At 50.6% G+C, this 26,884-nt stretch overlaps 1 protein-coding gene across 8 annotated transcripts in view; it reads left to right on the top strand.

Moving 5' to 3' along the window:
* The window catches only part of Fubp3 (far upstream element binding protein 3), a 47,868-nt gene extending 24,922 nt beyond the window's left edge, over nucleotides 1–22,946 (top strand). For 2 of the 8 annotated variants that reach the window (XM_076568959.1, XM_006983442.4), the window contains exons 4-19: nucleotides 815–864; nucleotides 1,212–1,283; nucleotides 2,557–2,614; nucleotides 4,450–4,612; nucleotides 5,929–6,027; nucleotides 8,719–8,823; nucleotides 10,136–10,238; nucleotides 10,781–10,881; nucleotides 13,408–13,549; nucleotides 16,850–17,010; nucleotides 17,757–17,830; nucleotides 18,079–18,150; nucleotides 18,272–18,345; nucleotides 20,128–20,199; nucleotides 21,130–21,257; nucleotides 21,631–22,946. In XM_076568959.1, coding sequence (XP_076425074.1) covers nucleotides 815–864; nucleotides 1,212–1,283; nucleotides 2,557–2,614; nucleotides 4,450–4,612; nucleotides 5,929–6,027; nucleotides 8,719–8,823; nucleotides 10,136–10,238; nucleotides 10,781–10,881; nucleotides 13,408–13,549; nucleotides 16,850–17,010; nucleotides 17,757–17,830; nucleotides 18,079–18,150; nucleotides 18,272–18,345; nucleotides 20,128–20,199; nucleotides 21,130–21,257; nucleotides 21,631–21,639 — 1,483 coding nt within the window. In that variant the 3' untranslated portion in view covers nucleotides 21,640–22,946. Of the gene's footprint in view, nucleotides 1–814; nucleotides 865–1,211; nucleotides 1,284–2,556; nucleotides 2,615–4,449; nucleotides 4,613–5,928; nucleotides 6,028–8,718; nucleotides 8,824–10,135; nucleotides 10,239–10,780; nucleotides 10,882–13,407; nucleotides 13,550–16,849; nucleotides 17,506–17,756; nucleotides 17,831–18,078; nucleotides 18,151–18,271; nucleotides 18,346–20,127; nucleotides 20,200–21,129; nucleotides 21,424–21,630 lie in introns of those variants that run through there. The other 6 variants (XR_013050408.1, XM_076568962.1, XM_016001987.3 and 3 more) reach the window with 6 other exon arrangements.
* The last annotated feature ends 3,938 nt before the right edge of the window (nucleotides 22,947–26,884 follow it).

Here is a 26,884-nt window from a genome sequence, read left to right as displayed (position 1 = left end):
GTTAGATTTCTTCTAAGTGCTGCACTCCCCTGAAAACATGACTGTATTCAATCCTTTCCATGATGGGTAAAAATCCAGCTGTGTGGGAGATGCTTAAAAATGTATGCTTTTTTTTTTTTTTTTTTAATAAACTACTTGTATTTAGCATCCCCTAAGGTAAATGTTTAGATTTAATTGCTTTCCAGGGTGCTGGGCAATTGGATATTGTCCACAATACACTGCATGCTACATTTTAAAGTTTGTTTGAAAGAGCCAGTGGAGGTTTTTTTTTTTGTTTTTGAAGGCACCTGATGGACAGGATCATATTTAACAAGAGTCTCTCACAGCACGAGTGAGGCGATTATACTGGCCTGGCCAACACTGATTAGGCTATGCGGGGTGCTGGTTGTCGTGGGCACATTACCACCTTAGAAGACATAGGTATATTGGAGGGGGGCTAGGAAACAAAGAGATCAGGAAATCCAAAAAGTTATCTCTGTTTTAATCTAGAGAGCACACTCGAATAGGTGTCTGAACCTCTTTCTAAACCCTAGCAGATCTTTAACTGTCCTGCCACAAGAGCACAGCTGTATGTAGAACAGGCAGCTAAGGAAGGAGCTGGTTAAGGATCAGGATGGTTTACTTCTGACTAGAGGGGAGAAGCTTTGGTGTTCTTGAGGCATGCTTGACCAAAGAGGCATGGAATGACACTCTCTGAGTGCCTGGGAGGGGCCAAATCAGCATGATTTGCTGTAAGCTTTTTATCTTGGGGATCGAAGGGGGTTGCAGAATTTTGAATTCTGACTTTTTCTTAAAAATTATTGTTTGTTTTTAGGGCAGTAATAACAGAAGAATTCAAAGTGCCTGATAAAATGGTTGGATTTAGTAAGTATCTGCATTCTTTTCCCTTAATCCTGGTCTGTTACCATCTCTTAGGAGCATGTTGCCTGTGGGAGAATGCTAGTGGGAGTGTGTCGGGCACTGGAGTCGGTAGAGTCAGAGCATTTGTGCCTGGCCACCCCCAGCTAAGGTCACCTCAGCTAAGGTACCATTGCCTGCTGATCTCACATGTAGCTTCTGCTGCTGTGATGCCCTGGAGTTGATGGGCTCCCCAGAGATCAGCTTCCAGGGAGTTGGGAGCAGAGTATCAATGTCTGTTGGGTTAATTAAGCTATCCGCATGATTAAGTGTGGAAGGGGAGGTATATTCTGACCCGGCTCGTTTTGTTGCAGTTATTGGCAGGGGAGGTGAGCAGATTTCACGAATTCAAGCAGAATCTGGTTGCAAAATTCAAATTGCCTCAGGTAAGGGCTGCTTTTCTCATAGATTTCTTTAGTAGAAATCAGTGTTCCACACATTTTCCAGATTCGGTGTCTTTGCTTTTTTGGTAGAGGCTAGGGTAAGTATGTGTGGTTGCCATCTGTTTTGCACTTGTGGAGTTGGACCCCACCTGAGCACCAGAGCAGAAGCCAGCCTGGAGATGAGGTTCTCTCCTGCCTTTTAGGGCAGCACTCAACTCTGGCCGGCATGGCCTCTTCCTGACACCTGCCGGCTGGGCTAGCACCTATGTTTTCTGCACCAGAATGGGATGCCAGGCATGGTGGGGCCTGCACCCAGCTTCCCTGCACAACCACCCTTCCACTCTGTGGAGAGAGGACAGGGGGGTCCTAGCTAATTGAGTGGATATCAGACACCTTTCAGGACCTCTACAACACGGGCAGTGTTGATCATGGGTGTTGAAAGACACAGATTGAACAACAGTTGTTATTTTATTTGTAGTTTTATTATGTCATCTGAGTGTGTCTTCTTTCTATTTGAGAGGAAGGGTCTGGAGACATTGCGGTAGAAGCTGTTTGTCATTTGTAAGATAACTCGCTGTCATATCTTAAAGGCAGTAATTGCTGTTGGCTATTGTTAGCTATTGAGAATTTTGTTTGCTCGTTTTTTACAGTGCGGGGGAGGGGGGGCTGCAAACAGAGCCTCACATAGGCTAGGACAATGCTATGTCCCCAGTTCCCTCCTTCAACTTTTTGAGGACGCATTTTTTTAAGGAGTTTTTAGGGTCAGTCTAAAACATGTGGGTGTTGGAAACAAAGGTTTTCTTCTCGTGTCAAATGGTCCAGGACCCATGCTGCTGCATCCCTGCTGCCAATTTCTTGGGCTATGGCTACAGTAGCTGCTCTAATCCTGATGTGCTTATGAAGTCCTTACTAGCACCTCAGAGCAGTCTGCAGACCTGTGTCCATGAGACTGCTCTGCAGACAGAGCGAGGGAAGCATAATGGAGTGACTCAGATGCTACAGAGCCTCTGGGCAGGTCAGAGTGAGTGGAGCTTGGTAATTAGGACCAACTCTCAGAGCTCTGCCATGTCCTCCTGGCTCCCCTGTGGGACTCAGTCTCTACATTGAGAACTAAAGTTCTGTTCCCCAGCAAAGCAAACTGGTCTTTTTGGGAGACTGTTCTTCGGTGGGGGTGGTGTAGGAGCCAGCCCCAGAGAGACAGTCTATACACAGAGGCAAAGGCACACGGTTGCCTGATGCCCACCAACACACCTCATCTTCTTGATTCTTCTTATAGAGAGTTCTGGGATTCCAGAGAGGCCCTGTGTACTTACCGGAACCCCAGAAAGTATTGAGTAAGTTTGTTTTATTTACTTTTTCCTTTTACTCTTCTTCCTCCTTCCCCAAGTGAGGAGAAATGGAAGGGCAAACTGTTGCTGCAGACTGTTGGTCTGTGCTGAATCTGCCCCACAGCACACCTCCAGTAGGAGAAAGGCCTGGGAGGTTGCCATGCCAGGAGAGCTCTTCTGTTACCTCAGACACACAAACCTAGAATGCCTTCCAGCTGTCGTGGCCTCTCCATAAACCAGGGACTTCAGTGGACACTCATCCTGGCCAGCCACCTCCTTGTTAACACCTCCCATACCGAACAGGCCTGGGTCAGAGGACTGGATCGCTGTGAGCAACAGAGAACTGGACACCAGGACTTTTTCCTGGGCTGATTGATCTGTTTGCCCTTCTGGTATTTGTGAACCAAGTGAATCCACTCTTGGTGGCCTTTGCTCCACTCACAGAGCCTTGTGAACCAGCAGATGCCTTGGCTTTGGAGGCTCTTGGCAAGAGCCCTGATAATTTGCCTTGATTTCCTATCCTGGTACATGCTTGCTCAGAGCCCTGTACCAAACACAGACTCATAACCCAAGTACCTCCTAAGGAGGAGGACCGTGCGGGCTGGAGTGGCTCGTTTCCCCTCTTTGAATCTGTGCAGTAGTGTTTCACTAGGGCATGGGGAAGCTGAGATTATGTCTGGCTCAATAGGTAGGGTTGTTTTATTGTTTCCATTTCTCAGGGAGCCTAGATGGGTTTAAATTCTCTTGTTCTGCTGTAACATTGCAAGCAGTGAACCAGAATAAATATCCCTGGCAGGTGTGCATTATAGGGCAAGCTGGATGGTTTTGCTGGAGTAGCGCATTTTTTTTCCAGCACAGGTTAATCTAGTACACTAGCAAAATACTAAAAAGCTGCTGCAGCTGAGAGCCCACAAGATGAGTCTACACAAAGGCTCAAGACTGCAAAAGACGGCATGTCCTTCCTACTCTTCTAAGCGTTCCTACTTTGTTTCTACCCGAGGAGTTGAGGCTTGAGAACTAAACTTGAAGAGGAATCTTTCTCCAACACAGCCAGCCTGTCTGGTTGCTGAATCTGTTTCTATCAGAGGAGCCAAAAAATAGATGGTGCATGATTTAAAGAATAAATTCTGCAAATAACAGCCAGGGAAGATTCTGGTGCAGAAAAGGGAATCGACCCAACATATGACATTGGTAGGCTGGGTTGTACTGTTGCCACATTGCAGAGATGAAGACAGAGAGTGGGGTGCACCAGTCAGGTGCCCCCTGGAGTACAGCTGCAGCAGGACACTGCCCCTTGTGCCCCGAAACCACACTGGAGGTGTTGTGGGCTTAACTGGAAGTACTAAAGCAGTGTTGCTGGCACAGGGAGACATTGGAGTTCAGGAGCTGAAGCGTGGCTACTAACCCTTGCTTTCTTCCGTCTCTCTCATCGCTCTTTCTCTCCCTCACCCTGGTTAACAAGTGTGCTGAGTGTTTCCCTGTGAGGGTTGTGCTGGGCTGGGGAACAGAGATGAACACAGGAATAGGAGGTTTCTGCCACCAGAGCTGCTGACATTCCAAGTAGGAAGCAGGACATGTAGGGATGGGGTCGGACAGTGGCTGCTCCTTGGCACTCCATGGAAACTGCAGTGTGTGGTACGGTGTGTGTTCTTTTGAATTGCACTTCTGTAGCATGGTGGCTGGTTCAGACCTCCCAGGTTGTGAGGCAGGAGCTGGAGCTGGATGGAGGGCTGGCTGCCTTGACTCCTTCGTGGTTTCCCCGGCACCATCTCCCTTCCCAGAAGACCTTAAACATCCATTTAATGCTGGGTCTCTTGTGATTTTTTTTCTCCCTCCCAAAGACAAGCCAAACGGCTCCTGGGGCAGATTGTGGACCGCTGTCGGAATGGCCCTGGCTTTCACAATGACATAGACAGCAACAGCACAATCCAGGAGCTTCTCATCCCGGCATCGAAAGTGGGTCTGGTCATCGGCAAAGGAGGGGAGACAATCAAACAGCTGCAGGTGCGTGGTACTGGGTGCTGAGCTGGGCTGGCCTCGCCAGCAGAGCTGTGGCTCCTTCCAAGCCTCTCCTCATATGGGGCAGGACAGACACCATGGGACAGCCTGGAGTTGGGACTCCAGAAATCTGCTCCTTGTTAGCATTGATTCTGTGCTCTTAAACATGCTCGTTTAGACAGACAAGGGGCACATACCTGGAATTTCAGCACCTGAGGGGCTGAGGGCAGGAGGATCAGGAGTTCAAGACCAGCCTAGGTTACATAATGAGTTTGAGGGCATTCTTGGCTTCATGAGACACTGGCTTGGGGGAGGGGTTCATTTATAGCTAAATATGGTGACACAGGCCTGGAGTCTCATGGCTTAGGAGGCTTGAGTGGGAAGAATGTATGTTGGAAGCTGGTTCGGGCTATGTATAGTAAGACCCTATCTCAAAATTACATAGTTGAACAGACTAAAAACCCAGTTGTGGTGCATGCCTTCCCCCAACATCCTAGCAGCACTCAGGAGGCTGAAGCAGGTAGATCTCTGTGAGTTCCAAGCTATCCAGGGCTACATTAGGAGACCTTAAACAAAAAGCCCAAAAGTGCTCATTTACTTTTCAAGTACTCACAGTCCTTGTCTATAGAAAGAGGAGTGACTGTCTTACTATAGTCAGAGTCACAATGAAGAGGCCGCTCTCAGCTGCAGAACCTTTAGTCAAGAATGTTTGAGATTAAACATGTCCAGCTAAGGCAGTGTATATGTCCCCAGCCAAACACATGCCGCTACACTGACCCGAGAATGGTGAGCTACTCATTTGAGTGCATGTCCTACTGAGTTCTAAGCCGACTTCAGAACTCGGGGACTTGACGGCTGTAGGTGATGCCCTGTATGTTATACCCCAAGCCTTAGATTTGTAGAAGGCCTCCTAAAACCTCGGGTAAATTGTAAAAGCTTGGGATTTGATGTCACAGAACCCACATATCAGCCGGTTAGCCCTGGACCCCTGGGTGGTTTGAGAACCCATTTCTCCTGGGCCTGGGAGGCAGCAGCACTTGGTTGCATGGTGGGCACAGGTTGTCATCAGCTAATGATAAGCAGAACACATACTTCATATGTAGCTCTCAGTAGGAACAGCACCCTAGAGTTCAGATACTCCGGACATGGGTAAAGAGGATGGGCACATTGGAGTTTTGTCCCGAAGCCTGTCCAGGGGAGAAGGCATCACCTTATGGGAAGTGTGGCGCAGACTTAGGATGAACTGGCCCAGCCCTGCTTCTTGAGGCATCGTGCGTTTTCCCCATGACGTTGAGGGTTGTGTCTTGGATGTTCCCCAACAGGAGCGGACAGGTGTGAAAATGGTCATGATCCAGGATGGCCCACTGCCCACAGGAGCAGACAAGCCTCTCCGCATCACTGGAGATCCATTTAAAGTACAGGTAAGAAGAACTTGTGGGTTAGATTTGTCTAGCCCAATGGTTCTCATCTTCCTAATGCTGTGATCCTTTAATACAGTTCTTCATGTTCTGGTGACCCCCAACCAAAAATTATTTTCGTGGTTACTTCATAACTGTAATTTTGCTGCTGTTATAAATGGTAATGTAGCCGGGCGGTGGTGGTGCACGCCTTTAATCCCAGCACTCGGGAGGCAGAGCCAGGTGGATCTCTGTGAGTTCGAGGTCAGCCTGGGCTACCAAGTGAGTTCCAGGAAAGGCACAAAGCTACACAGAGAAACCCTGTCTTGAAAAAAACCAAAAAAAAAAAATAATAAAATTAAAAAAAAATAATAAATGGTAATGTAAATATCTGTGTTTTCTGGTGGTCTTAGGCCACCCTTATGAAAGGGTTATTCAATACCACCACTATCCAAGGGGATCTCCATCCACAGGTTGAGAATTGCTGGTCTGACCCAAGTGGTTGTTGGTAGCTGGTGGTACATCTTTGGGGAAATGTGATGGAGATATAATTTCTAGCTGTGCCCAGTGCCAAAGCCACTGGCTAGATGTGGCCACATACGAACAGATGACTGCCTGGGACAGTGCATGCGCTAGTTTTCATGTTGCAGGTGGTACTGGGTAACCCAGATTAAGTATACTGTTAGCCTTGCTGTGCTGTGGTCAGCTTAAACCGAGGCCAGCTGGAGATGCAGATGAAAACAAGTGCCAGGTGTGTTTGCCCTCAGCAGCTTCCTGTACTGGGAAAGCAGAGTTCAGCCTGTGGCTGCACACTCCCTCTTACTGGGACAGAAATGTAAGTTCTATGGGTATATGTTGTCAGGTTAATGCTAGTGCTCTGTCATCTGCAGCCTGTCTCCTTATTGCATCTAACCTGTCGTGCTTCTTTAAGAGCATTGGAGCTGGGCAGTGGTGGTGCACGCCATTAATCCCAGCACTCAGGAGACAGAGGCAGGCGGATCTCTGAGCCTCCAGGACAGTCCGGGCTACACAGAGAAAAACCTGTCTCGAAAAACCAAAACAAAAAGCACTGGACTTTGGCCCAGTGAAGTTGGTCAGTCCCTCCGTGTCACTCCCGTCTCTTGCTGCACAGGGTGGCCAGGGAAAGCTAGGTGGGAGGGAGGCTGGCGGCACTGTAGCTCCTCCCTCCCTTCCTTCAGGCCAGCGGCTCCCAGTGGCCCTTCCTCCCCAGAGCTTCTAGCCTTCTTTAAAATAAGATGACTGGGTCAGGGGGCTGGAGAGATGGCTCAGAGGTTAAGAGCACTGACTGCTCTTCCAGAGGTTCCTGAGTTCAATTCCCAGCAACCACATGGTGGCTCACAACCATCTGTAATGAGATCTGGCGCCCTCTTCTGGCCTGCAGTCATACATGCTGTATACATAATAAATAAATAAATCTTTAAAAAAAAAAAAAAAGATTACTGGGTCAGGGAAATGATCTAATGGATAAAGTAATTGACTGCCTTGCAAGCAAGCAAAGAAAAGCTAGGTGTGGATGGCACTTGTTAATCTCAGCTCAAGGAAGTAGAGAGAGGTTGATCCTGGGAACTCTCTGGTCAGCCAGCCTAGCCTACTTGGAGACCTCGAGGCCAGTGAGAGACCCTCTCTTAAAAATCACGGTGTACAGTTCCTCCTGCCAACACAGACCATAGATAGGTACCCGATCCGATTGCATCTTGTCTTTGCATCGGTCAAGTTTCCAGGTGTATCCAGCCACTGTGTCACAGTTGACACAGTGCTAGAGGTTGAACCTAGATCTCCACACACGCGTACATCCCCAGCCTCTTGGAAAGTGTCTTCTTCAGGAAAACACCCCTATTTTATTGATCTTTCTTCTTAAATCTGCAGGGAAATAATTGTGATTTTAAGGTCTTCAGTTATTTTTTCCTTTTGTTTGGTTGCAGTCCTAGGCATTGAACCTGAGGTCCTAGGCAGGGTAAGCAAGCACTGAGTCCACTTGTTATTAAAAACAGGTGTGAGCAGATGCACGTACCTTTGGGAGAGGGCAGTAGGGTCTGCCTCGTGCTTTCAGGTCTATGATGCCATCTTTTGTCTTTTGTCTTTTTTTTTCCCCCAGACAGGGTTTCTCTGTAGTTTTTGGTGCCTGTCCTGGATTTCGCTCTTTAGACCAGGCTGGCCTCGAACTCACGGAAATCTCCTGAGTTCTGGGATTAAAGGCATGTGCCACTGCCACCACCACCCGGCCTATGATGCCATCTTAATCAGAGGTCGGTACCTGCTGCAGTTCAGCTGGACCTAGGGTGTGGCTCAGCCATATACCATGTGCCTACGATTGTGCATAGTCCTAGGTTCCACCCCTAGCACTTCATGTATAAAAGCCAAGATCTAAGAGTTCGGAGGGCAGGAGCTGTGTCTATGTCCTGTGCTGCCTGTTCCTGTCTGTCCTCTGGCTCAAGGAGCCTCTGCTAGAAACACTTGGGGCCACTGGAAGGATTTCCACTCACTCTCCTTAGCTGTGTTGACCGAGCTGCAGGTAGAGTAGGTGACACTTAGAGTTTGAACCTTAGAGTAGCTGTCCCCCAAGACTCTCATCCTTGTCAGCAGTGAGCGCCTTCACAGTCTTGGGTCACACTGATCCTGACCCTGATCCTGGCTTTTCATCCGGTGCTGTCTTTTTCCAGAATTTTTCCCCATTGGTACTTTTTGTTTTTGCAGCAAGCAAGAGAAATGGTCCTAGAGATCATCCGAGAGAAAGACCAGGCTGACTTTCGGGGTGTGCGTGGCGATTTCACCTCCAGAGCAGGAGGAGGTAGTATAGAGGTGAGCTGGACCCACAGGTCAGTGGGCAAACAAGGCTGAGTTCAAAGCCAGCCTGGTTTACATAACAAGCCCAGGCCAGCCAGGGCTGCATAGTGATATGATCCTGTCTCAAAAAAAAAAAGAATGTCGCTAAAACCACTGGTCACACTTCTCTCAGCTCCTTAGCCTCAAACTGGTTATGTAGTTTTTCTCATCTTCAAAACTCAAGAGTACACACACTGCTCAAGGGTATAAAGAAGAAACAAGCATGGAAAACCAGCTGCCTTACAGGGCAGGTCATTCCTCTGGTTTTCACAGTTTTGCTTAAAGGTTAAGTTGATGTCTAAATAGGAGCCAAAATCCAAGTTTTCAAAGTGATAATGTGTTATGATTATATCAAACCTGGAATCTTGTTTTATTGATGAGATGAAATGCTATCAAAATCTGTCCTACAATTTCCATTTATGCCACACTGTGCAAACATCACACCTAGTGCCTTCAGCTAGATTCACAGTGGCCACTCTGGACAAGGTGGAGTCAGGCAGAAAACATAATAGAAGCAAGTGGTGTTGTTCAGTGGCACAGGGTCTAGATGGTGCTGCTGGTCACTCCACAGCATCATGACTCCATCTGAGGCCACTGGGCTCTGCACTTCTGAATGACTGAGCAGCAGGTGCTATGGCCTGTGCATTTTACCACAGTTACAGATCAAGAACAAAAGACTGTAAAAGGCCACAGGTAGAGCCAATGGCATATATTTGTATGCAGTTTCACAGACTCATAATCATCAATCACAAATTGTCCTATAAGGAAAAAAAATGCTTTATTATTTTAATTCCAAAATTGCACTATAATAAAAACTAAGGGGTTTATTTAAAGTCTTTCCTTTTAAAAGAAAAGGCCAGGGGCTGGAGGGGTGGCTCAGCAGTTAAGAATGCTAGCTACTCTTGCCAGAAGACCTGGATTCAGATCCCAGCACCCACACAACAGCTCACAGACACCTGTAACTAGCTCCACACTGTCTCAGTAGGTACTTGTACTTGTAGGCATACAAGACATACACACACACAATTAAAAATTGTAAATTGGGTCAGGAGAGATGGCTCAGCAGCTAAGAGCACTGACTGGTCTCCCAGAGGTCCTGAGTTCAGTTCCCAGCAACCACGTGGCAGCTCACAGCTGTCTCTGACTCCCAAGATCTGACACCCTCACAAGACATACATGCAGGCAAAACATCAGTGCACATAAAATTAGAATAAATGAATTTTTTAGAAGTTAAGTCTTTACAAAGCCACATTTGCAGAAGCTCTGATGGTTTTGTCTGTCTGTCTAGGTGTCTGTGCCTAGGTTTGCTGTTGGGATTGTCATAGGAAGAAATGGAGAAATGATCAAAAAGATCCAGAATGATGCTGGTGTGAGGATCCAGTTCAAACCAGGTTAGTTTGGTGTTAGATCTACCCAGGGCTGTGTTAGCCATGTGTATTTTCTTTCTCTTTGCCAATCTCCGTTTCCTTCCTAGTCAGTGTGCCCCTCCTTAGTTGTGTTCTGGCTTGATCTTTCTGGCCTGTGGTTTCTACCCCCCCACACACACACACACATACACACACAAACTGTGAAGCATTTTCAGTTTGTAATTTTGCTAAGTGAAGATTTCTTTACAAAATGTACCATTTTGATTTTATGCAAATCAGAGACAATTTAATATCACAAAGAAGGATAAACCTTTCATGGAAGGGCCGAAGATCTTACTGTGTTGCTTAGGCTGGTCTTGAGCTGGTTATTGGCCTGCTTCAACCTCCCAAGGGCTGGGTCATCTGTGCTTGCACAGTGACTGGGTGTTACTCTGACACGTGTGAAAAAGGCACACTCATACACAGTCCTCCTCACACTGATCCTCCGAGAGTTCAGACGTGAGATGAGATGTTATTTGCTGTTTGATCTCAGGCTTTTCTTTACCCTCTCTCATTTGGTTCCACAGACGATGGGATTAGTCCAGAAAGAGCAGCACAGGTCATGGGCCCTCCAGATCGGTGTCAGCATGCAGCGCACATCATCAATGAGCTCATTCTCACAGCGCAGGTGGGTCCAGAACCATGGGGCTCTGACCACTCAGGCCCCTAACTGGAGACTTTTCCACATCTGCCTCCTCCTGCCTCGGTGCTTTTCTTTGCTGATTTGTAACCCCTGTCTTGATCGCCCAGAATTTAGGTTTTCACTACACATTTAGAGTGTGTGTGTGTGTGCGCGCGCGCGCGCGCGCGCGCACGCGTGCATTTATTCGTATGTGTGGTGTGTACATGGTATGGCATGCAAGTGGCAGTCAGTTCTCTGGAGACTCCATCATGTGTGTCCTGAGGATCAAATTTAGCTGTTAGGTTTGGTTGTTAGGGCAAGCCGTCTCACATACCCTAGGTTTTCGTTATCCGGCAGCTGTGTCCAACCTGTGGCCCATAGGTCATATGCTCCCTAGCTATAATTATAGCCCAGTACAAAATTGCAAATTTACATGAAGCTTTTGAGATTTTTAAATTTGTTTTTAACTTTGTTTTGTTTGGGTAATCATATTTACTTCATGTGTATGAGTGTTTGCTTGCATGTGTGTGTACCATGTGTATGTAGTACCCATGGAGGGTGGAAGAGGATGTTGGATCCTCTGGAACTGGAGTTACAGGTAGTTGTAAGCCATCTGGCATGGGTGCTGAAAACAACCTGGGTCCTCTGAGCATCTTTCCATCCCCAGTTATGTGGTTCTGAAGCATGAGCTTGGTAGATGACAGAGTCATGGCAGAGTGCCTGTTTCCAACAGTCAGGTGTATATGATATAAAACCAACATGGAATGAATCCAGGACATAGAGCAGAACCTGTTCTATCCCTGATGGTACCATGTCTTCATACACCTGGGTTTTGTTGATGATGGGGTTTTTGTTTGTTTGTCTCTTCATTCCTTCCTTTCTTTTTCTTTCTTTGGTTTTTCAAGACAGGGTTTCTCTGTTTAGTTTCGTTGCCTGTCCTGGATCTCACTCTATAGACCAGGCTGGCTCTGCCTCCCGAGTGCTGGGATTAAAGGCATGTGCCATCACCGCCCGGCTCTTGTTGATGTTTTGGGGGCCATTTTGATATAGGGCCTAGCCCTATAGCACAGGCTGGCCTCGAATTTATGGTGACCCGCCATAAAGATCACCTGCCTCAGCCTCTCAAGTATTGATTGGAGATATGTTCCCCTAATCCTGCTCTTATACTTGGTTCCAGGCTTGCCTTTAGAATGTAGGTGAGTTTTCATGTTGTCGGTAGCATCTGTTAACCTGAGGACGTGTGGTAGGGAGCACATGTGGTAGATTAGCACATCCTCCAGGCCTGCAGGAGTGAAGACATATCAGTAACTAGAGACAAAGGACTGGGCAGAGTTTCGAAATTCATCTTACCTACTTGTCCATTAGCTCATGACCTCTGGCAAATTCTGAGGTGCCTGGAGGCTCCGCCAGCAGTCTCAGGGGTGAAGGACTACTTCTCAGTTGTAAATGTGTACCTCCTGTTCAGTCCCTGATCACCAGGATAGGCCTGGGTTTTAACCAGAACCCTGGTGGTCTCTTAGGGTTGAACACGGTAACACCTTTTCTGTGTAAGTTTGAAAGCTGAAGAGCCACCTTTTCCCTCACGTGCGTCTTGGGGAAGCTGGCTGCCCATGGCAGAGTCTGAGCAGAAACCCTCAGGAAGGCATGCTTCCTTGTCAGGCTTCCCGTCTTCCTAGTCAGCAGGTGCTTCTTCACTGTGTGGGAGCTGCTTCCCTGACACCAGCGTGAGGCCTGCTGTCTCCTGTTGCCATCGCTGCCACTCCCGTTATTCCCGACACACCAACCTTGGGCCAGCCGTTCTAGGTCCCTCTGTCCCTCAGCCTGTCCCCCTAATTCTCTGGGGTTATGGACACCTGCCACCATCCTTCCTAAGAGGTCACTCTTGAGGGTCTTTCTACACCTTCTTGGTAATAAGACCGCCTTTTTTTTTTTTTTTTAATTACATTTGTACTTATTACATGTGCATGTTCGCATGCCGTGGCCTGTGTGTGCAGTTGAAGGACAACTTGAGGATCTGGGTCTCCCTTCCCCCAGGTGAGTCTCAGGGTTACGCTCAGGACAGCCGTCCTTACCCACTGAGCGACCCCACCAAACCAAGGACTTGAAGTCCTTTGACCCTTTCTGCTGCCATTGTTCTCTGACAGCCTTGTGGAGAAGTTGAGTCACACACTGCCCTCTAGCCCCTCTCAGATGCTACTGGTAGCTCTCTCGTAGCCATTATGTGCTCGGACAGACCCACCATGAGTTAGCCTCAGCTTTGAGTAAAGCCTGGTCTTGAGGGCCTTGTAATGAAAAGTGGGCAGTCCCAGGCTTCAGCCAGAGTTTCTGGCTTCCGGTTTTAGGCAGGTGTGTGGATGCTGTGTGTGCCCACGGGTATCTTTTTATAACCAAGTGTTGGTTAATTCTGTTCTGAATTCGAGCCTTCAAGTCTGAAGTGCTGAGGGTCCAGTGTGTGGTGTTGGTGTCACCAGAGAAGGGAGATGTGCTGATGGCATGGCAGACGTCCTCACTGTCACCTTTTTTCCTTACCAGGAAAGAGATGGCCTTGGAGGCCTGGCGCTGGCTAGAGGAAGAGGCCGTGGCCGTGGGGACTGGAGTTTGGGCACTCCTGGTAGTGTCCAGGAAATTACATACACAGTGCCAGCTGATAAATGTGGCCTTGTAATTGGCAAAGGTAAGAGGCAGCTGTCAGGGTTTCTGTCCCCTGCAGCTGCTCAAGGAAGGGGAAGCCAACTCTCCGCCCTGTATTCATGGCATCTTCTGGGGTCCCTGACTTGGCTTGTCACGATGGAGTGACAAAAAAAAAAAAAAAAAAGCAAAGCACCTGTTTGAGTGAGGGCCTTGTCTGTAGACTGGAATGAACGCGGCCCTGGGAAGTCACCAACACTCATGCCTTCCTTCCACAGAGTGCTTTCTGACATGGGTGTCACCTTTCCCTCACTGGATTTGGCCACTGGGTCTTCGTGGACAGCCTAGGAGGCTTTCAGCAATGCAGACAGCCTGTGAGAGGAGTAGAGATTGGCTTGCTAGTTGATGCTAGACATTTGAGGGCAGTTTGGAGCATTGGGTGGAATGCCTCATTCTTGCCTGCACAATGCCCTCCTTCCTGTCAGCCAGGAGGGAGCAGGCAGAGTAGGCCATGGACCACCTAGACTTGGCTGGTCTCCCTGCGAGCACCGAGCTGAACTTGACTACCAACAGGACTTCTGTGTGACATTGGCTCTTTTGTGTTTTCCTTCATTATTCATTTGACAGCATAGGGAGACAATGACTTCTCCCCAGAGTCCCTCAGATTTCTTACTAGGGAGTGTGACTTGGGCTGTCTCCATCAGCAGATCTTAACCCCACCCGCCTGCCCGTGTGACCTTGGGAGCTTAAGTGGGTATTACCACCACAGGACACCCCCCCCCCATCTGTAGTTACCACTCCTTGGGGGAGTGTTTGTGCTCTTTCAAGATATTACTCTATTGTATCCATGTCTTTCAGATTATTGGATGGTAGGAATAATGAAGGAGGGTTTTGGTTTGAGACCAGACTGCCTCTGCCTTGTGACCCTCCTGTCTCAGCCTCTAGGTCAATGGTTCTCCACCTTCCTAGCACTGGGACCCTTTAGATTCCTAATGTGGTAATGATGCCAACCATAAAATTATTTCATTGCTACTTCATAGCTACTGTTATGAATCATAGTGTGAATATCTGATACGCAGGATATTTGATATGTGACCCCTGTTGGGGGTCATAACCAACAGGTTGAGAACCCCTACTCTTGCTGAAATTGTGGCATGGTGGCAAATGGAGCAGTTGTTTTTGTTCTCTGGTACACGCTACTAAATGTATCGTGATCCTGCTCGCTGCTGAGAATGGTAGACATTCTCACACCCCTCCCACGCCCCACCCAGCCCGTTGACAGCACTAAGAGATCACATTTACCAGTACCTATAGATAGGGGATCAGATATAGGTGTCTTGGCCTTTTGAAAACCATCTTGTCAGTGATATTTTCATTTGAGTGTGTCTCAGCAAACCCTGACAGGAGCACCCCATCTGTGCGTGCGCACGTGTGTGGTATCATTGCCATCCTCCACGGAGCCACCCAGGTAGGGCCTAGAGGACAGTGATAACAGAGTGAAGTGGTGGCTGGCACCCTGTCCCTGTGTTCACTAACAGTCTGGGACCCACTGCAAGCTAAGGTGGCCCTGGAGAGGATCTTGCACGTGAGCGGTTTCCTTTTCTTGGGAAAAGCATGTCTGAAGGAGAGAGCCCAGGCAGCCAGGCAGAGCTCCCCGGCTTCTGCCCTTGGACAGCCTCCCGGGCCCCTGCTGGATTTCCATGATAAACACAGCAACATTGACAGATAGTCTGGCCAGCCCTGCCCTTGTCAGCCAGGCCTTTTAGCAGCTTTGATTAATTGCTTTACGATTTCACATCCAGCCAGCCGCTGGTGGGTCACTTCTGCTCCCCATCAGGTGGAAGAATGGAGCAGGCTGCTGAATGAGTTCAAGACAGCCACCATGCGCCAAACTAGTGACCTCATGTTGAAGGACGATGAACTTAAATTAACTCCTTCTGGCCCCGTGCAGTTCTGCGGTGCCTCCATGCCGACTAGCATGCTCCTGAGGCCCCAGCAGAGCATCCTGGGCTGCCGGCCTGGCCACGGTGGGCTGCTGTTTGGAGCCTGCCAGTCCTCAGTCTCGGGCACACTTGCCCTTGCCTGCTGGCCAGGGGCCATCTGAGGTTAGACGGGTGCAGGTGCCTGCGGTCATGGTCTCTGCTGCTGCTTTGTCCTCGTCGGATCTCCAGAGCTTGATTGGGAACAAAGCTGCTCACTCTGCATGGGGCAGAGATGATGAAGGGTGCCAGCCTCTGAGAAGAGGACCCAGGAGCTCTCCTGGGCGTGCAGCGAGCACTCAGCTGTCAGCCCCTAGTCTGTCCTCCTCGAGCCTGGCTGCCCCACCTTCAGGAAGGCTCCCTGAGACTCACCTCCGTCCTTGTTCCATGACCCTTGCGGGGTGAAATAAAGACAAAGCTTGCCCTTGCTCTCCTCCTCCACAGCCACCTCACATCGCTTGGTGATATGCTTAGATGACCTTTGATCTGCTAAGGCAGTAGGGAAGGTTGGAGTGTGTTACACCTGTCATTTCAAGCTGGGTTGCGTTGGAAGTGGGCAGGGGCAGCACGTGGGCTTTGCTTTTGGGCACGTGGACTCCCTGCTCTTCTACACCACCAGACCTGCAACGTTTTATCTTCTTCAGTTTTGAAAGACTTGTGCTCCAGGTTTTCCTTGTGTTCTGGCTATACTCCACTCCCACAGATGCAGGACCCGTAAGTTCTGTGAAGTTTCACAGGAATTGGGTCATTGTTCCCTGGCTGGTGGAGTTTTTGTTCCGCACATTTTATGAAGAGACTGAGACTAGCCGGTTTTCAGAGAGAACAACTAACTTTCCTCACCCTGCTCCATCTAGGCCCTGTGCCCCGCCTCCTCCCCCCCTGTACCACTTCTGTCTGGACCCATCCCCCACCAAGGCAGAGGGACCCAGGAGGGAACAGGGTTTGGTATTGAAGGCCATAGTGGGCTCCAGGCATTGGTGGGGCCTGTGGCCGCCCATTTGACCTGTGGAGGGAGGGCAGCCCTGCCTAGGCTGGAGGCCCCATTGTTTATGGCAGGGCCATCAGGTCTCTACTCTCGCAGTGACTCTGGGTGGATTTCAAGGCAGATCCAAGGGCCTTGGGCCCAGACCCTTCTATAGGCCCTGTGGCCACAGGCCTCAGTCCAGCTCCAAACGGTCATCTTCATTCCAAATAGCTAGTGCTGTGAACAAGAAGCCCTGGATTTTGTCAGGGCCCTTGTCCAGTAAGCAGAAGAAAGTGGCTATCTGTGGGCAAGAGTTAGCATGCAGCTCCCAGCCTCCCCGAAACATAGGCCACGCAGACTCAGAGCCACCTCTGGTCCAATCAGCTATATCTCTTGCCTGCAGGGGGCGAGAACATCAAAAACATCAACCAGCAATCAGGTGCGCATGTGGAGCTTCAGCGGAACCCCCCTCCTAACACCGACCCCAACCTGCGGATATTTACCATCAGGGGCGCTCCTCAGCAGATCGAGGTGGCCAGGCATCTCATAGATGAGAAAGTTGGCGTACGTACACGGGCCTTTCCCCACCTGGCTTATACTAGCTGGATTTGCTTTTGGATGTCCAAGGTACCTGTTTTCCCCCAGAACCTTGTGCGTCCTGTGCCTTTCCATCCTTGCATCACATGGGGGCAGCCTCTCCTCTGCCAAAGGGAAAGTCCAAGGCTCAGGGAATGCCAGGCTCAGATGCAATCAAAGAAGCCTGTGGCATGACTGGCCAAGGCTCCAGCAGTCAGCCCTCCGAGCATGTCCTTGCAGGCATAGATGAGCAGCCGGACAGCAGTCTTCCCCCAACACTGCCCCCGGCTCCCTCAGGCGTCACCCTGGCCACCAGCCCTGCAGGCAGCTTTCATTGACTCTGGCTTTAGTTTCAGGCACCTCAAAGCAGATAAAGAAAGGGAGTGTTGATGGAGGACAGATGGGCCACTGCTCACCTCAATGGGGACGTAGAATGGCAGAAAGAGCCCTGGGCCAGCCTAAATTGACGGGAGAGTCAAGCAGGTTGGTCCTCCCCCAGGGTGACATGCCAGGGCAATCGTGGTGGTGCCAGGACTGGCTGTGTGGTGGTCTTGGTCACTTGAGGGGCAGGGCCACCACTGCAGACCCTGTCTGCTGGGGGAAGGAAGCTAGTGTGAGCGCAGAACTGTCTCCTTCACTTGACTTGCCTCCCAGAGTGGGCTTCCCTGGGCGGGCCGGGGCGGAGGGCACGCTGATGTGGTGCATGGGGTGAGAGCTCCTCTGTGCTCACACAGGGTGCCGGCCTCGGAGCCCCTGCAGCCTTCGGACAGAACCCCTTCAGCCAGCCACCAGCTGCGCCACATCAAAAGTGAGTCCTCTGCCTCCATCTTGACGGAGGCCATTACCTGTCTAACCTCCTCTGTCCTGCTCCTGGGAAGTGCTTACTCAAGTCCTGGGCAGGGACAGCATCTCCTCTCCTTTCTGTAGACCACTGACCAGACAGGGTAAAGCCTCAGAGCTCCCTCTTCCCAAGGGAGCACACTGCCTGGGGAGAGGGGAGGGTGTCGAAAGGGCCGCCCTTCCTGCAAATCAACAATGCTCCTCCCTTGCCTACAGCGCCTTTCCTCCCAGGGGCTTCCCCAACATCGCTGCTAAAGTTAACGGGAACCCCCACAGCACCCCTGTGAGGTAGGTGATTACCCGTCCTTCTGCCAGTAGGAGGGTGAGGGAGTCAGAAAGAGGATGATCGGAAAGCAGGGGGAGGGTGTGTGACCCGTGCTGTCACGAAGGACTCTTCTGTCATCCACAGTGGCCCTCCAGCTTTTCTGACCCAGGGCTGGGGCAGCACTTACCAGGCTTGGCAGCAGCCCACACAAGTCCCAAGTAAGTGACTCGCAGGAGGGTGAGGGTGGGTGCCAAGGTGGCTTCCTGAGGCTCACAGATCCCGGGAACTGGGGATGTGAGGGGCTCTGCTGCCTCGCTCTTGGTTCAGCTCCTCCCCAGAGAAGGGCCCGGCACACCTAGCATGTGTGAATGCACAGGAAGGTGAGGCTGCTTTCCCTGGCTCACAGGACCTCCTCAGAGCTTGGGGCAGGGGGGAAGTGACGGTGGGTGTGGTTTGATAAGAGTCTCTCCTGTCTCCATCTTCTTCTGAGGGCGAATCTGCAGCCTACAACTTCCCTGGGCTCGGCTCTCCTAAGCAGCCTCCTGCCCTGCTGAGGACCCCTCTCCTCAGTCTTCTTTGTCAAGGTGACCTTACTTCTCACCAGTGACTTAGAAAAGGGCTTTTTCTGTCACCTGGACTTCTGCGGACACCAACACAATTGTCTCCGCTAAGGGCTCCCTGGCCAGGAAGCTACTGCAAAGAGGAGGCTTGTGCAGCGCTCAGCCCTCTCCCTCCGCATCTCCACATCCAGATGTGCTCTGATGTTCTCAGACTGTGGCAGTGCTTCCCTGTCAGCGGGTGCCCCTGACAGTGCCCCTCTCTGTCGCCCTGGGCTCCTGGTTCTCATCTTCTCCAGCACTCTGCTTTCTCCTTGCCTTGTGGAACTGGTGTCCTCACAGTGCTGGCTGTCAATACTGCTGTGCTCTGTACATCCCCCGGGCAGGAGGATGGCAAGATTGTGATCCCATCTGCCCTGTTCCCAGAATAAACCCTGAGAGGAAAGCTGCTTCTCCCCGTGCCCCCAAACGGAGCACTAGGGTCAGGGTCAGCAGAACCTGACACCCGGTGGGTTGTCCTTGGTGTGGGTGGTGAGCAGGAGGAAGGAAAGTAGGCTGGCAACTTCCACCTGTCTGCCTGTGTCCAGACAGGTCAGGAAGCAGTCCTGTGCTGCGTAGCCCCACATTGCAGTTCAGCAAGTGGGCCTTTCCCTGCCATTGGGCTGCAGCTCATTGGCATGGCAAAAATAAGACACTCTGCCAGGCAGTGGTGCGCACGCCTTTAATCCCAGCATGTGGGAGGCAGAGGCAGGAGGACCTCTGAATTCGAGGCCAGCCTGGGCTGCAGAGTGAGTTCCAGGAAAGGCGCCAAAGCTACACAGAAACCCTGAAAACAACAACAAAAAAGGCACCCTGCTGAGCTGTGTTGAGGGCACATTCTTCACATTCCTCTGTCTGCCTTAGACTGATTCTGAAAAGAGATGAAGGGCTTTGGTGAACCCTTCAGCACCAAAGGCGCTGTCCCTGGCCTCACTGCCTTATCCCTCTGCTTACCTGCCCCTGAGCCTAATGCTGCCTTGCCTTGACACTGGGGATCTCCTCATTCCTGCCTCCCCTGCCAACAGTGGAGAAGAAGGTGCCTAGAGTTCTGTGCTGTTCCCAGGAAGAAAGGCTAGGAAGATCCCAGTTGGGTGCCTGTTGCTTCTGCCCCTGGCATATGCACGGTGTGTCTCTGGCCTCAAACCCCAGACCTGTGCCTTCATGCCACAGGGAGTCCCCACCCCTCTCACCTTCCTTGTCCAGAGCGCTAGTGGAGCGTGAGGGGCCTGACTGTCCCTTGGGAACTAGGCCCAGCGACTCTAAGAAGACTGGCTTCCAGCCCTGCCTCCTGGTAACCTTGGTTGCAGCCTTGCTCAGTGATAACTGTGCTTCCCAGCTGGAGCCGAAGTGAGGCAGGATGGGAGTCCATGAGCAAGGCCTGACTGCTCTCTGTTCTCTGCACAGGCCAGCAGAGCCAGCCACAGAGCAGCCAGCCCGACTACAGCAAGGCCTGGGAGGACTATTACAAAAAGCAGAGTGAGTGCAGCCACCGCACACTGCCCGGCTGTGGCTTTGCTGTCCAGTGTCACCTGGTTTACACCCCTCTGGGACTGCATCTGGGTGCCCTCCTGATCTCTCTCCCATGCCCTGTCAGAGGAAGCCAGATATGGCCAATGTCTGCTGGTTGTATTGTCCTTACAGTCCTTACAGGGGGCCATGTCAGGGCAGGCAAGAGGTCACAGTGCAGGAAAGGGAGCTTCCTTCCCTGGGTGCTGGTGGCTTGTCTTTCCTGTGGAAGTCCATTCTCTTTACAACACCAGGAACCAAGGCAGGCTTGAGGGATGCCGACACCCAAATGTCCCCTGAGTGATTGCCAAAGCAAAGGGCCTGGGCTTATTCCAGTTGAAGCCAGTTCTGGGTCTGATGTAGGGCTCCCCTGGCAATAGCTTGCACCTAGAACAATCACTTGGCCAATTAGAAGGCCCAGCTTAAGGCTGTCAGAAGCTGCTTGGACCTGGAGGCAGAGTCCTCTCTGGGCCACTAGCTCCTCTGGTGACTAGACAGGCAGGTGTCAGGTGGTCTACTTACTGGGGTGTGGAGGAGTTCAGGTGCCTGTCCCCCCACAACTTATCAACCTGCACTCCAGGTACCCAGGGCCGATTTAACACCAACCCCCCCATCCCCATCTGAGTGCCACACTGCACTGTCTCCCCACTGGCTGTGTTGATTCTCTAGACTCAGAGTTGCTGGGCGGGCAGTTGGTGTATGGAGACCTGTAGAAGTGTAGCTTCTGGGTGGACTGTGGCAGAGGCTGGCACCAGAAGGCCACAGCACTTTATATGGCAAGCACCTTTGCAGCCCCAAATGGCAGCAGTGGTCCAGGGGGAAGCAGATGCCTCAAGGCCCAAGAAAAAGGGCCTTCTATTCCCTCCACTTTCTTTAACTCTGCTGTCCTTTGTCATCCAGGTCATAGCACCAGTGCCGCCCCACAGACCAGCTCCCCGCCGGACTACACGATGGCCTGGGCCGAGTACTACAGGCAGCAGGCCGCCTTCTACGGGCAGACTTTAGGGCAGGCTCAGGCCCACAGCCAGGTCTGTAGCCAGTCCCCAGTGCCATGATGCCACCCAGCCTTTGTGCTTACCTAGTCCCTCGGTGAGCACACTGGCCTGTGGGGATCTCCTCTGTCTCCCTCTGTCCCCGCCTTGGGCTTGCTCAGGTGCTGCTCTCTACAGCTCTGGGCCTTAGTAGCCCAACTATAAGTAAGTGCTGGACTTTCCCTGTATCTGCAGGGAACTCCAGGGCCACTCCAGTAGTTGCCCCTGAAGGGCCGTGGCCTTTGTTCAAGGGGGAAGGGCCTGGTGCTCCCTCAGGGCACCTTCCTGGGGACCCGATGCCTTCAGGCCTTGTGGGAGGCTCCAGCATCAGGTGGACGGTGCTGGGGCTGACCCTCTCCCTCCCCCACAGGAGCAGTAGATGGGCGTCCGCCGCGGCTCTTCCCCGAAATCAGTGTGAGGAAAACCTGTTTGTTACAGAGATTTTTAGATTTGCAAACCTTTCAATGAAGAACTTTTGTTTTGTTCTGTGAAACACTATATTTAGATTAACAGAATTTTTCTAAAAATCGGGAAAATGAGTTACTAAACCTTGCTGGTAATTTCTGTGTCGTGATTCCTTTGTCACTTCAAATGTGTAAGCTCTGGGGTTCTTGTGGAGCAAAGCCTGCGAGCTCAGGTGCCCAATTCTCCTCAGAGTCTCGACATTTCATCAAATAATGGGTTTGTTTTATTTTTGTGTCTTTTTATTTACAGTTTTTTTTGTTGTTGTTTGTTTCTGTTTTCTGTTGCAACAGAAAAAATGGCTTGGAAGTCTTAGGTGGTATTGTAACAAATTCTTTAAAAAAATTTAAGCAGTATTTAAATATTCGTAAATGTAAATTCATTAAGTGTTTCACTTCTAATTACTTGTATCTTGGCTGTCCAGTTTTATTGCGTTTTTTTTTAAAGCTGAACTATTATGTATTGTAATTAATGATGTGAATTGTGAGCTGAGACGGGTCCTTGTATGCGGGAGGGGCGTTTGTGGGTTGTGTCATTTCTAGCGTTCTGAGGGTAGCGCAGAGACGCAGTCCACCTTCATGTAAGCTGCCCGTCTCTGTCACCTGGTGCGGTTGTATGTCTAGACCTCCAAGCTGGTTTTAAAAACAAAAAGCCTTTCTCTATTCTCAGAAATATAAATACTGTTATTTTTAATATTAAAAGAAATTCAATATAACTTTTAACAAACACTGTGGACATTAAACCATATAAAAATGTAGTAACTATTTTTTAATTCCAAGGTGTTTTTTGCTTTTTTCTTTTAAATATTTTCTTAATATTTGTCAAATTAACTAGATAAATAAATAAATCTAGTATTAACCACAGTATGAGTTAAATAATTTTGATTTAATAAAAGGGATAATATGATTTCCAATGTTTACTGTAGTGTATCTTGTACAGATAACATGTATTTTTAAAGAAAAAAAAAACGGAATTGAAGCTATTTTTTCTTGCATTTTTGAATTGACCCCGAGGAACATTCCGTTTGAAATGTGCTCAAGTTACAGTTTCCAGTTCTCTCATTTTCCTTACAATGCTTGAAATGTCTAACTATTAAAAAGGCAGTTGGAAATGTTATGCATGTTTGTTTGTTTTGTTTTTTTAAGGTGTTCTTTTTATTTGACTGACAATTCATTTTACACTCTATATAATAAAATTTCCACAAGACACCTTGTGGGCAAAGTGTTCTCCGTCTGTTCTGTTTGCTGGCCCCTGGCTCGTTCACTTCCTAGCTGAGGTCACCTTGCCTGCATCAGCCTGACCTGTTGGTGCACAGTGACTTCTGAAGCCAGTCTGGTGTTTAGGTGTAGCTTCGCACAAGATCTTTTGACTTAAGGGCCACAGTAAGAACGAGTCCTCTCTGTCACAGCAAATGAGTGAGTAGTCCTGCCTGGGCCTGGGAGGGTGCAGTGTCCGAGGGGACCCAGTGGGGCTGCACCCCATCCTGAGCCTGACACCCTCCAGCCCCATAGTCAGGCACGCACTCACCTAAACACACACAGACCCAGCCGAGTGTGCGCTCTTGGGTTCTTTGCCCTGGCTGCTGCATACTCCAGACCCACTCACCTGTGCTCTGCTGTCTCAGGTGGGACAGCAGCAGATGCAGGCCTTTTGTTGGAAACAGAAGGGGACTACCCACACCCACCCTAGTCCCACTGCAGGCCTAACCACAGGACCTGATGGGGGAAAGGCAGCTTTGCTGGCTGTTTTCTATCACCTTTTGGAGGCAACTGGCTTGAAATTCAGGTTTTTTCCAGGGCATCTACCTGGCCCAACCTTCACCTTGGACCTCTATGCTGTGGGATTGTCTGCGTATAGACAACAGGCCCATTAGTCCTCGCTGAGAACCTCTTGTGGGGAGGTGCTGTGCACGCATGCACCACACAGGAGGGAAAGACACATCTGTGGATCCTTTAGCCCAAAAGGGGGTGGGGAGAGTGTCCCATCTGGGCCGCACTGAGGCCTGTTGAGAGCCGGAAGACAAAAAGGAGATGTGGCATCTTTAACTACACCTCTAGAGAATCGAGTTTGACGTTGAGAAATTGAATAGTGAAAGCCACCGGGGGAGGGGAGGGCCGGCCGAGAGGGCATCAGCGCTGATGACGGTAATGGGAGTTGGAGAGGGCATTACAGGGAAGACTTCCTTCTAATTCATCTTCCAAGCTCGGTGCCAAAACAGCATTTGGCATGGTTCACAGGGAGCAATTGTGTGATAATGAACCCTAAGGTGTCCCTTAATTGAAGACTGAGCATTGCGGTTTGTGCCAAGAGTCGTAAATGGCGCAGGCTTGCGGGAGGATGCATTTTCTTAAATGTATCGGTAAGTACAGATTAGCGTTTGTCCCCAGTGAAATGCCGTACTATAAATTATGGAAATCTCTCTTTCCCTCTGATGCAGTCTTCTGTTGGGGGGTGGGGTGTGCAGAGCAGCAGGCCGCAGGGGGGAGAGTTTGCAAGCATATGAAATTTGGCCTCTCATTAACATGGCGCCCGCCCTCTGAAGATGGGCTCCATCAGCAGTCGGCTGTCCTGGAAGGCTAAAGTGCTTGAAATGTACCAAGTTCAGCGGTTGTGTTCCATTAAGAAAGCTGCATGGTCATCATGGAGGGCAGTGCCTGCTCTGTCTTCAAGGGCTTGCCCCACACCCACAGTGGCTCTGCCCACAGACAGCATTCAGTAGGACCCCTGCTGAACTGACCTAGCCCCACCCAAACTGGAACTGGAGTGAGGAGTTCTCCATCCTCCATGGGACGCACCTCCTTTCCTGCCCCCGGCCTCTCAAGTAGGAGGCAGTCTTATCCGTTAGTGGGCCCTCTCTCGTGGTGACCATCCATGTGTCTGTCCTGCAGCCCCACAGGAGCACAGATGGTATGCTGTAGTGCCCAGGCCAAGGTGCTCTGGACACCCTGGAGCCCCAGCTCCAGCTGGCTCCGGCACTGCTCTTTCCCAGGCCCACTCCCAGCCCTCCAGGGCCCAGCTGGGGTTTAGGATGGGCTAATGCAACCGCTCCTGAAGGACCCCAATTAATGGCCCGAAAGTGGCCTGACAATTCCGCAGGGGGCTGCTGGGCCAGGGTGCCTGCAAGAGGAAGCGAAGACATCCCAAAGGCTTCGAGCAATGGTTATCTTGGGCTTTTTGTCTTGAACCTTTCTCCAACTTCTCTAAGGAAGTGCTCACCCTTTCTACACTGGGCCCAGGCCTGGGAGGTAGAGGGGCAGGCCCTGTGTCGTCTGCTCCCCATCCCCCAGGTCTTCTGCAGGAGGGCCAAGACTGCCCATCCTAGAGCTGGTGGTCTCTGGACAGATGCCCAGTGAGGTAGATGAGGAGGAGAGGCCGTCCTAAGAGTAGGAGCTAAGCAGCAGCCATGGGCAAGCCCAAGGTGCATCAGTCACTTGCCATTCACCTCACCAAGATGTCTTGGAAACTCCAAAGTTTCAATACCTTTGCAGTCACTCATGGACCAAAGTCAGTGATTGTTACTGTTCTGTGCCATCCCTGCTGAGTTTAGCCAGACAGTATTGTGTGGCCTTTTTAAATTTTTTTTATGTTTTTTCAAGACTGTTTCTCTTTTTTTTTTTTTTTTTTTTTTTTGGAGCTGAGGACCAAACCCAGGACCTTGAGCTTACTAGGCAAGCGCTCTACCACTGAGCTAAATCCCCAACCCTGAGACAGGGTTTCTCTATGTAGCCCTGGCTGTCCTGGAACTCACTCTGTAGACCAGGCTGGCCTCCACCTGCCTCTGCCTCCCCAGTGCTGGGACTAAAAGTATATGCCAGCACGCTCTTTTTGTTGGTGAGTTTGCTGTTAAACCCAAGCAGGATAAGCCAGCAAGTGCTGTTTGGTAACTGAGCACAGGGAGCTGGTGTAGACCTTTAGGCCGTAGGTGAAGACACCAGGCTGTGTGCCAGCCTGAGTCCGTGCTGTGGCCATGAGATGGAAGCTGGTGGATGGAAACTGATACACACATGCACCTGTAAATACAGACACATCGGTAAGCACACATACAGAAACATGCACGCGACATACAGACAGATGCTCACACAGTGAGTATAGAAGCGGGCTGGAAGCATGCAGTGCACTGACGGACTGCTCTACACTGGCTCCCGGAAGCCGAACCTAGTCACTGCTGTAACTTCCACACAGTCTAACCCCTCTGAACCCCGAGTGGTCGTGTGACCACCAGCAGCGGCCTGAGAGGAATGCATGCTTTTCTGTGAGGAGAGGGTGTGCTCTCTCCACGGTGGGTCACGGGGCCTCCTGTTCTCCTTCCGAGGGCCTGTTAGCCAAACTCTTGGCTCTATAACCTAGATGCGGGGTCTTTATGCGAAATCAGTCATTCTGCCTCGCCCAGCCTCAAGCATTCTACTGTTAGAGCAGAAAATGTGACCCCCACCCTCAGAGTAAGAGTTCCGTATTTACCACAGGAGAATCCAGTGCGTGGTTCCCTCTGAGGGAAGTGCTGTGCTCCGCCCTAGAGAGACCTTGTCGAGGCATGCAAGAGCATTACCCTGTCTATTTGATGTAGGCAGAAAAGAGCCAGTGCTTGAGGGATGTCTGAGGTGGTTCCAGAGGGGCCCAGCAGTCCAGTCCATCGAGGCAGCAGAGTGCAGGGTGTCTACAAGCGACCTCGGCCTTGCCTCAGAACCCTGCCTCACTCCTTGTGAGGGTCATCTTTAGTGTTGATTGACTGAGTTTGGAATCACCATGGAAACACACCCCTGGGCAGATGTGGGAAAGTGCACTTCCAGAGAGGTTTAATTGTGGGAACAGACTCAGGCTGGATGTGGCAGCACCACCTTACGGCTGGGGTCCCAGACCGAAGGAAAAGGAGGCAGCGAGCTGGGGACCAGCAGGAACTGCAGACGCAGTCACTCTCCTGCCTCCACATCCTGCCCGCCATGGTGGGCTGTCCCTTCAGGCTTCCGGCCTTCTGTAAGTCACTCTCTCAGGTGTTGAGAAGACAAGTGACACACTCCCTGGCCTCTGTGTGGCCACCCTGTTCCCCCTCCTTCCACCTCAGCCCCTCACAGCAGGTGGCGATAAGCACCCTCCTCAAGGGGTGACATGAACCTGAGGTCACCATGGGAAGTGGCAGCCGTCAGTAATGACTGCAGAATGACTTC

The sequence above is a fragment of the Peromyscus maniculatus genome, chromosome 4, assembly GCF_049852395.1.
Source record: "Peromyscus maniculatus bairdii isolate BWxNUB_F1_BW_parent chromosome 4, HU_Pman_BW_mat_3.1, whole genome shotgun sequence".
In the NCBI taxonomy this organism is placed as follows: domain Eukaryota; kingdom Metazoa; phylum Chordata; class Mammalia; order Rodentia; family Cricetidae; genus Peromyscus; species Peromyscus maniculatus.
This window is presented reverse-complemented; position numbering and strand designations above follow the sequence as displayed.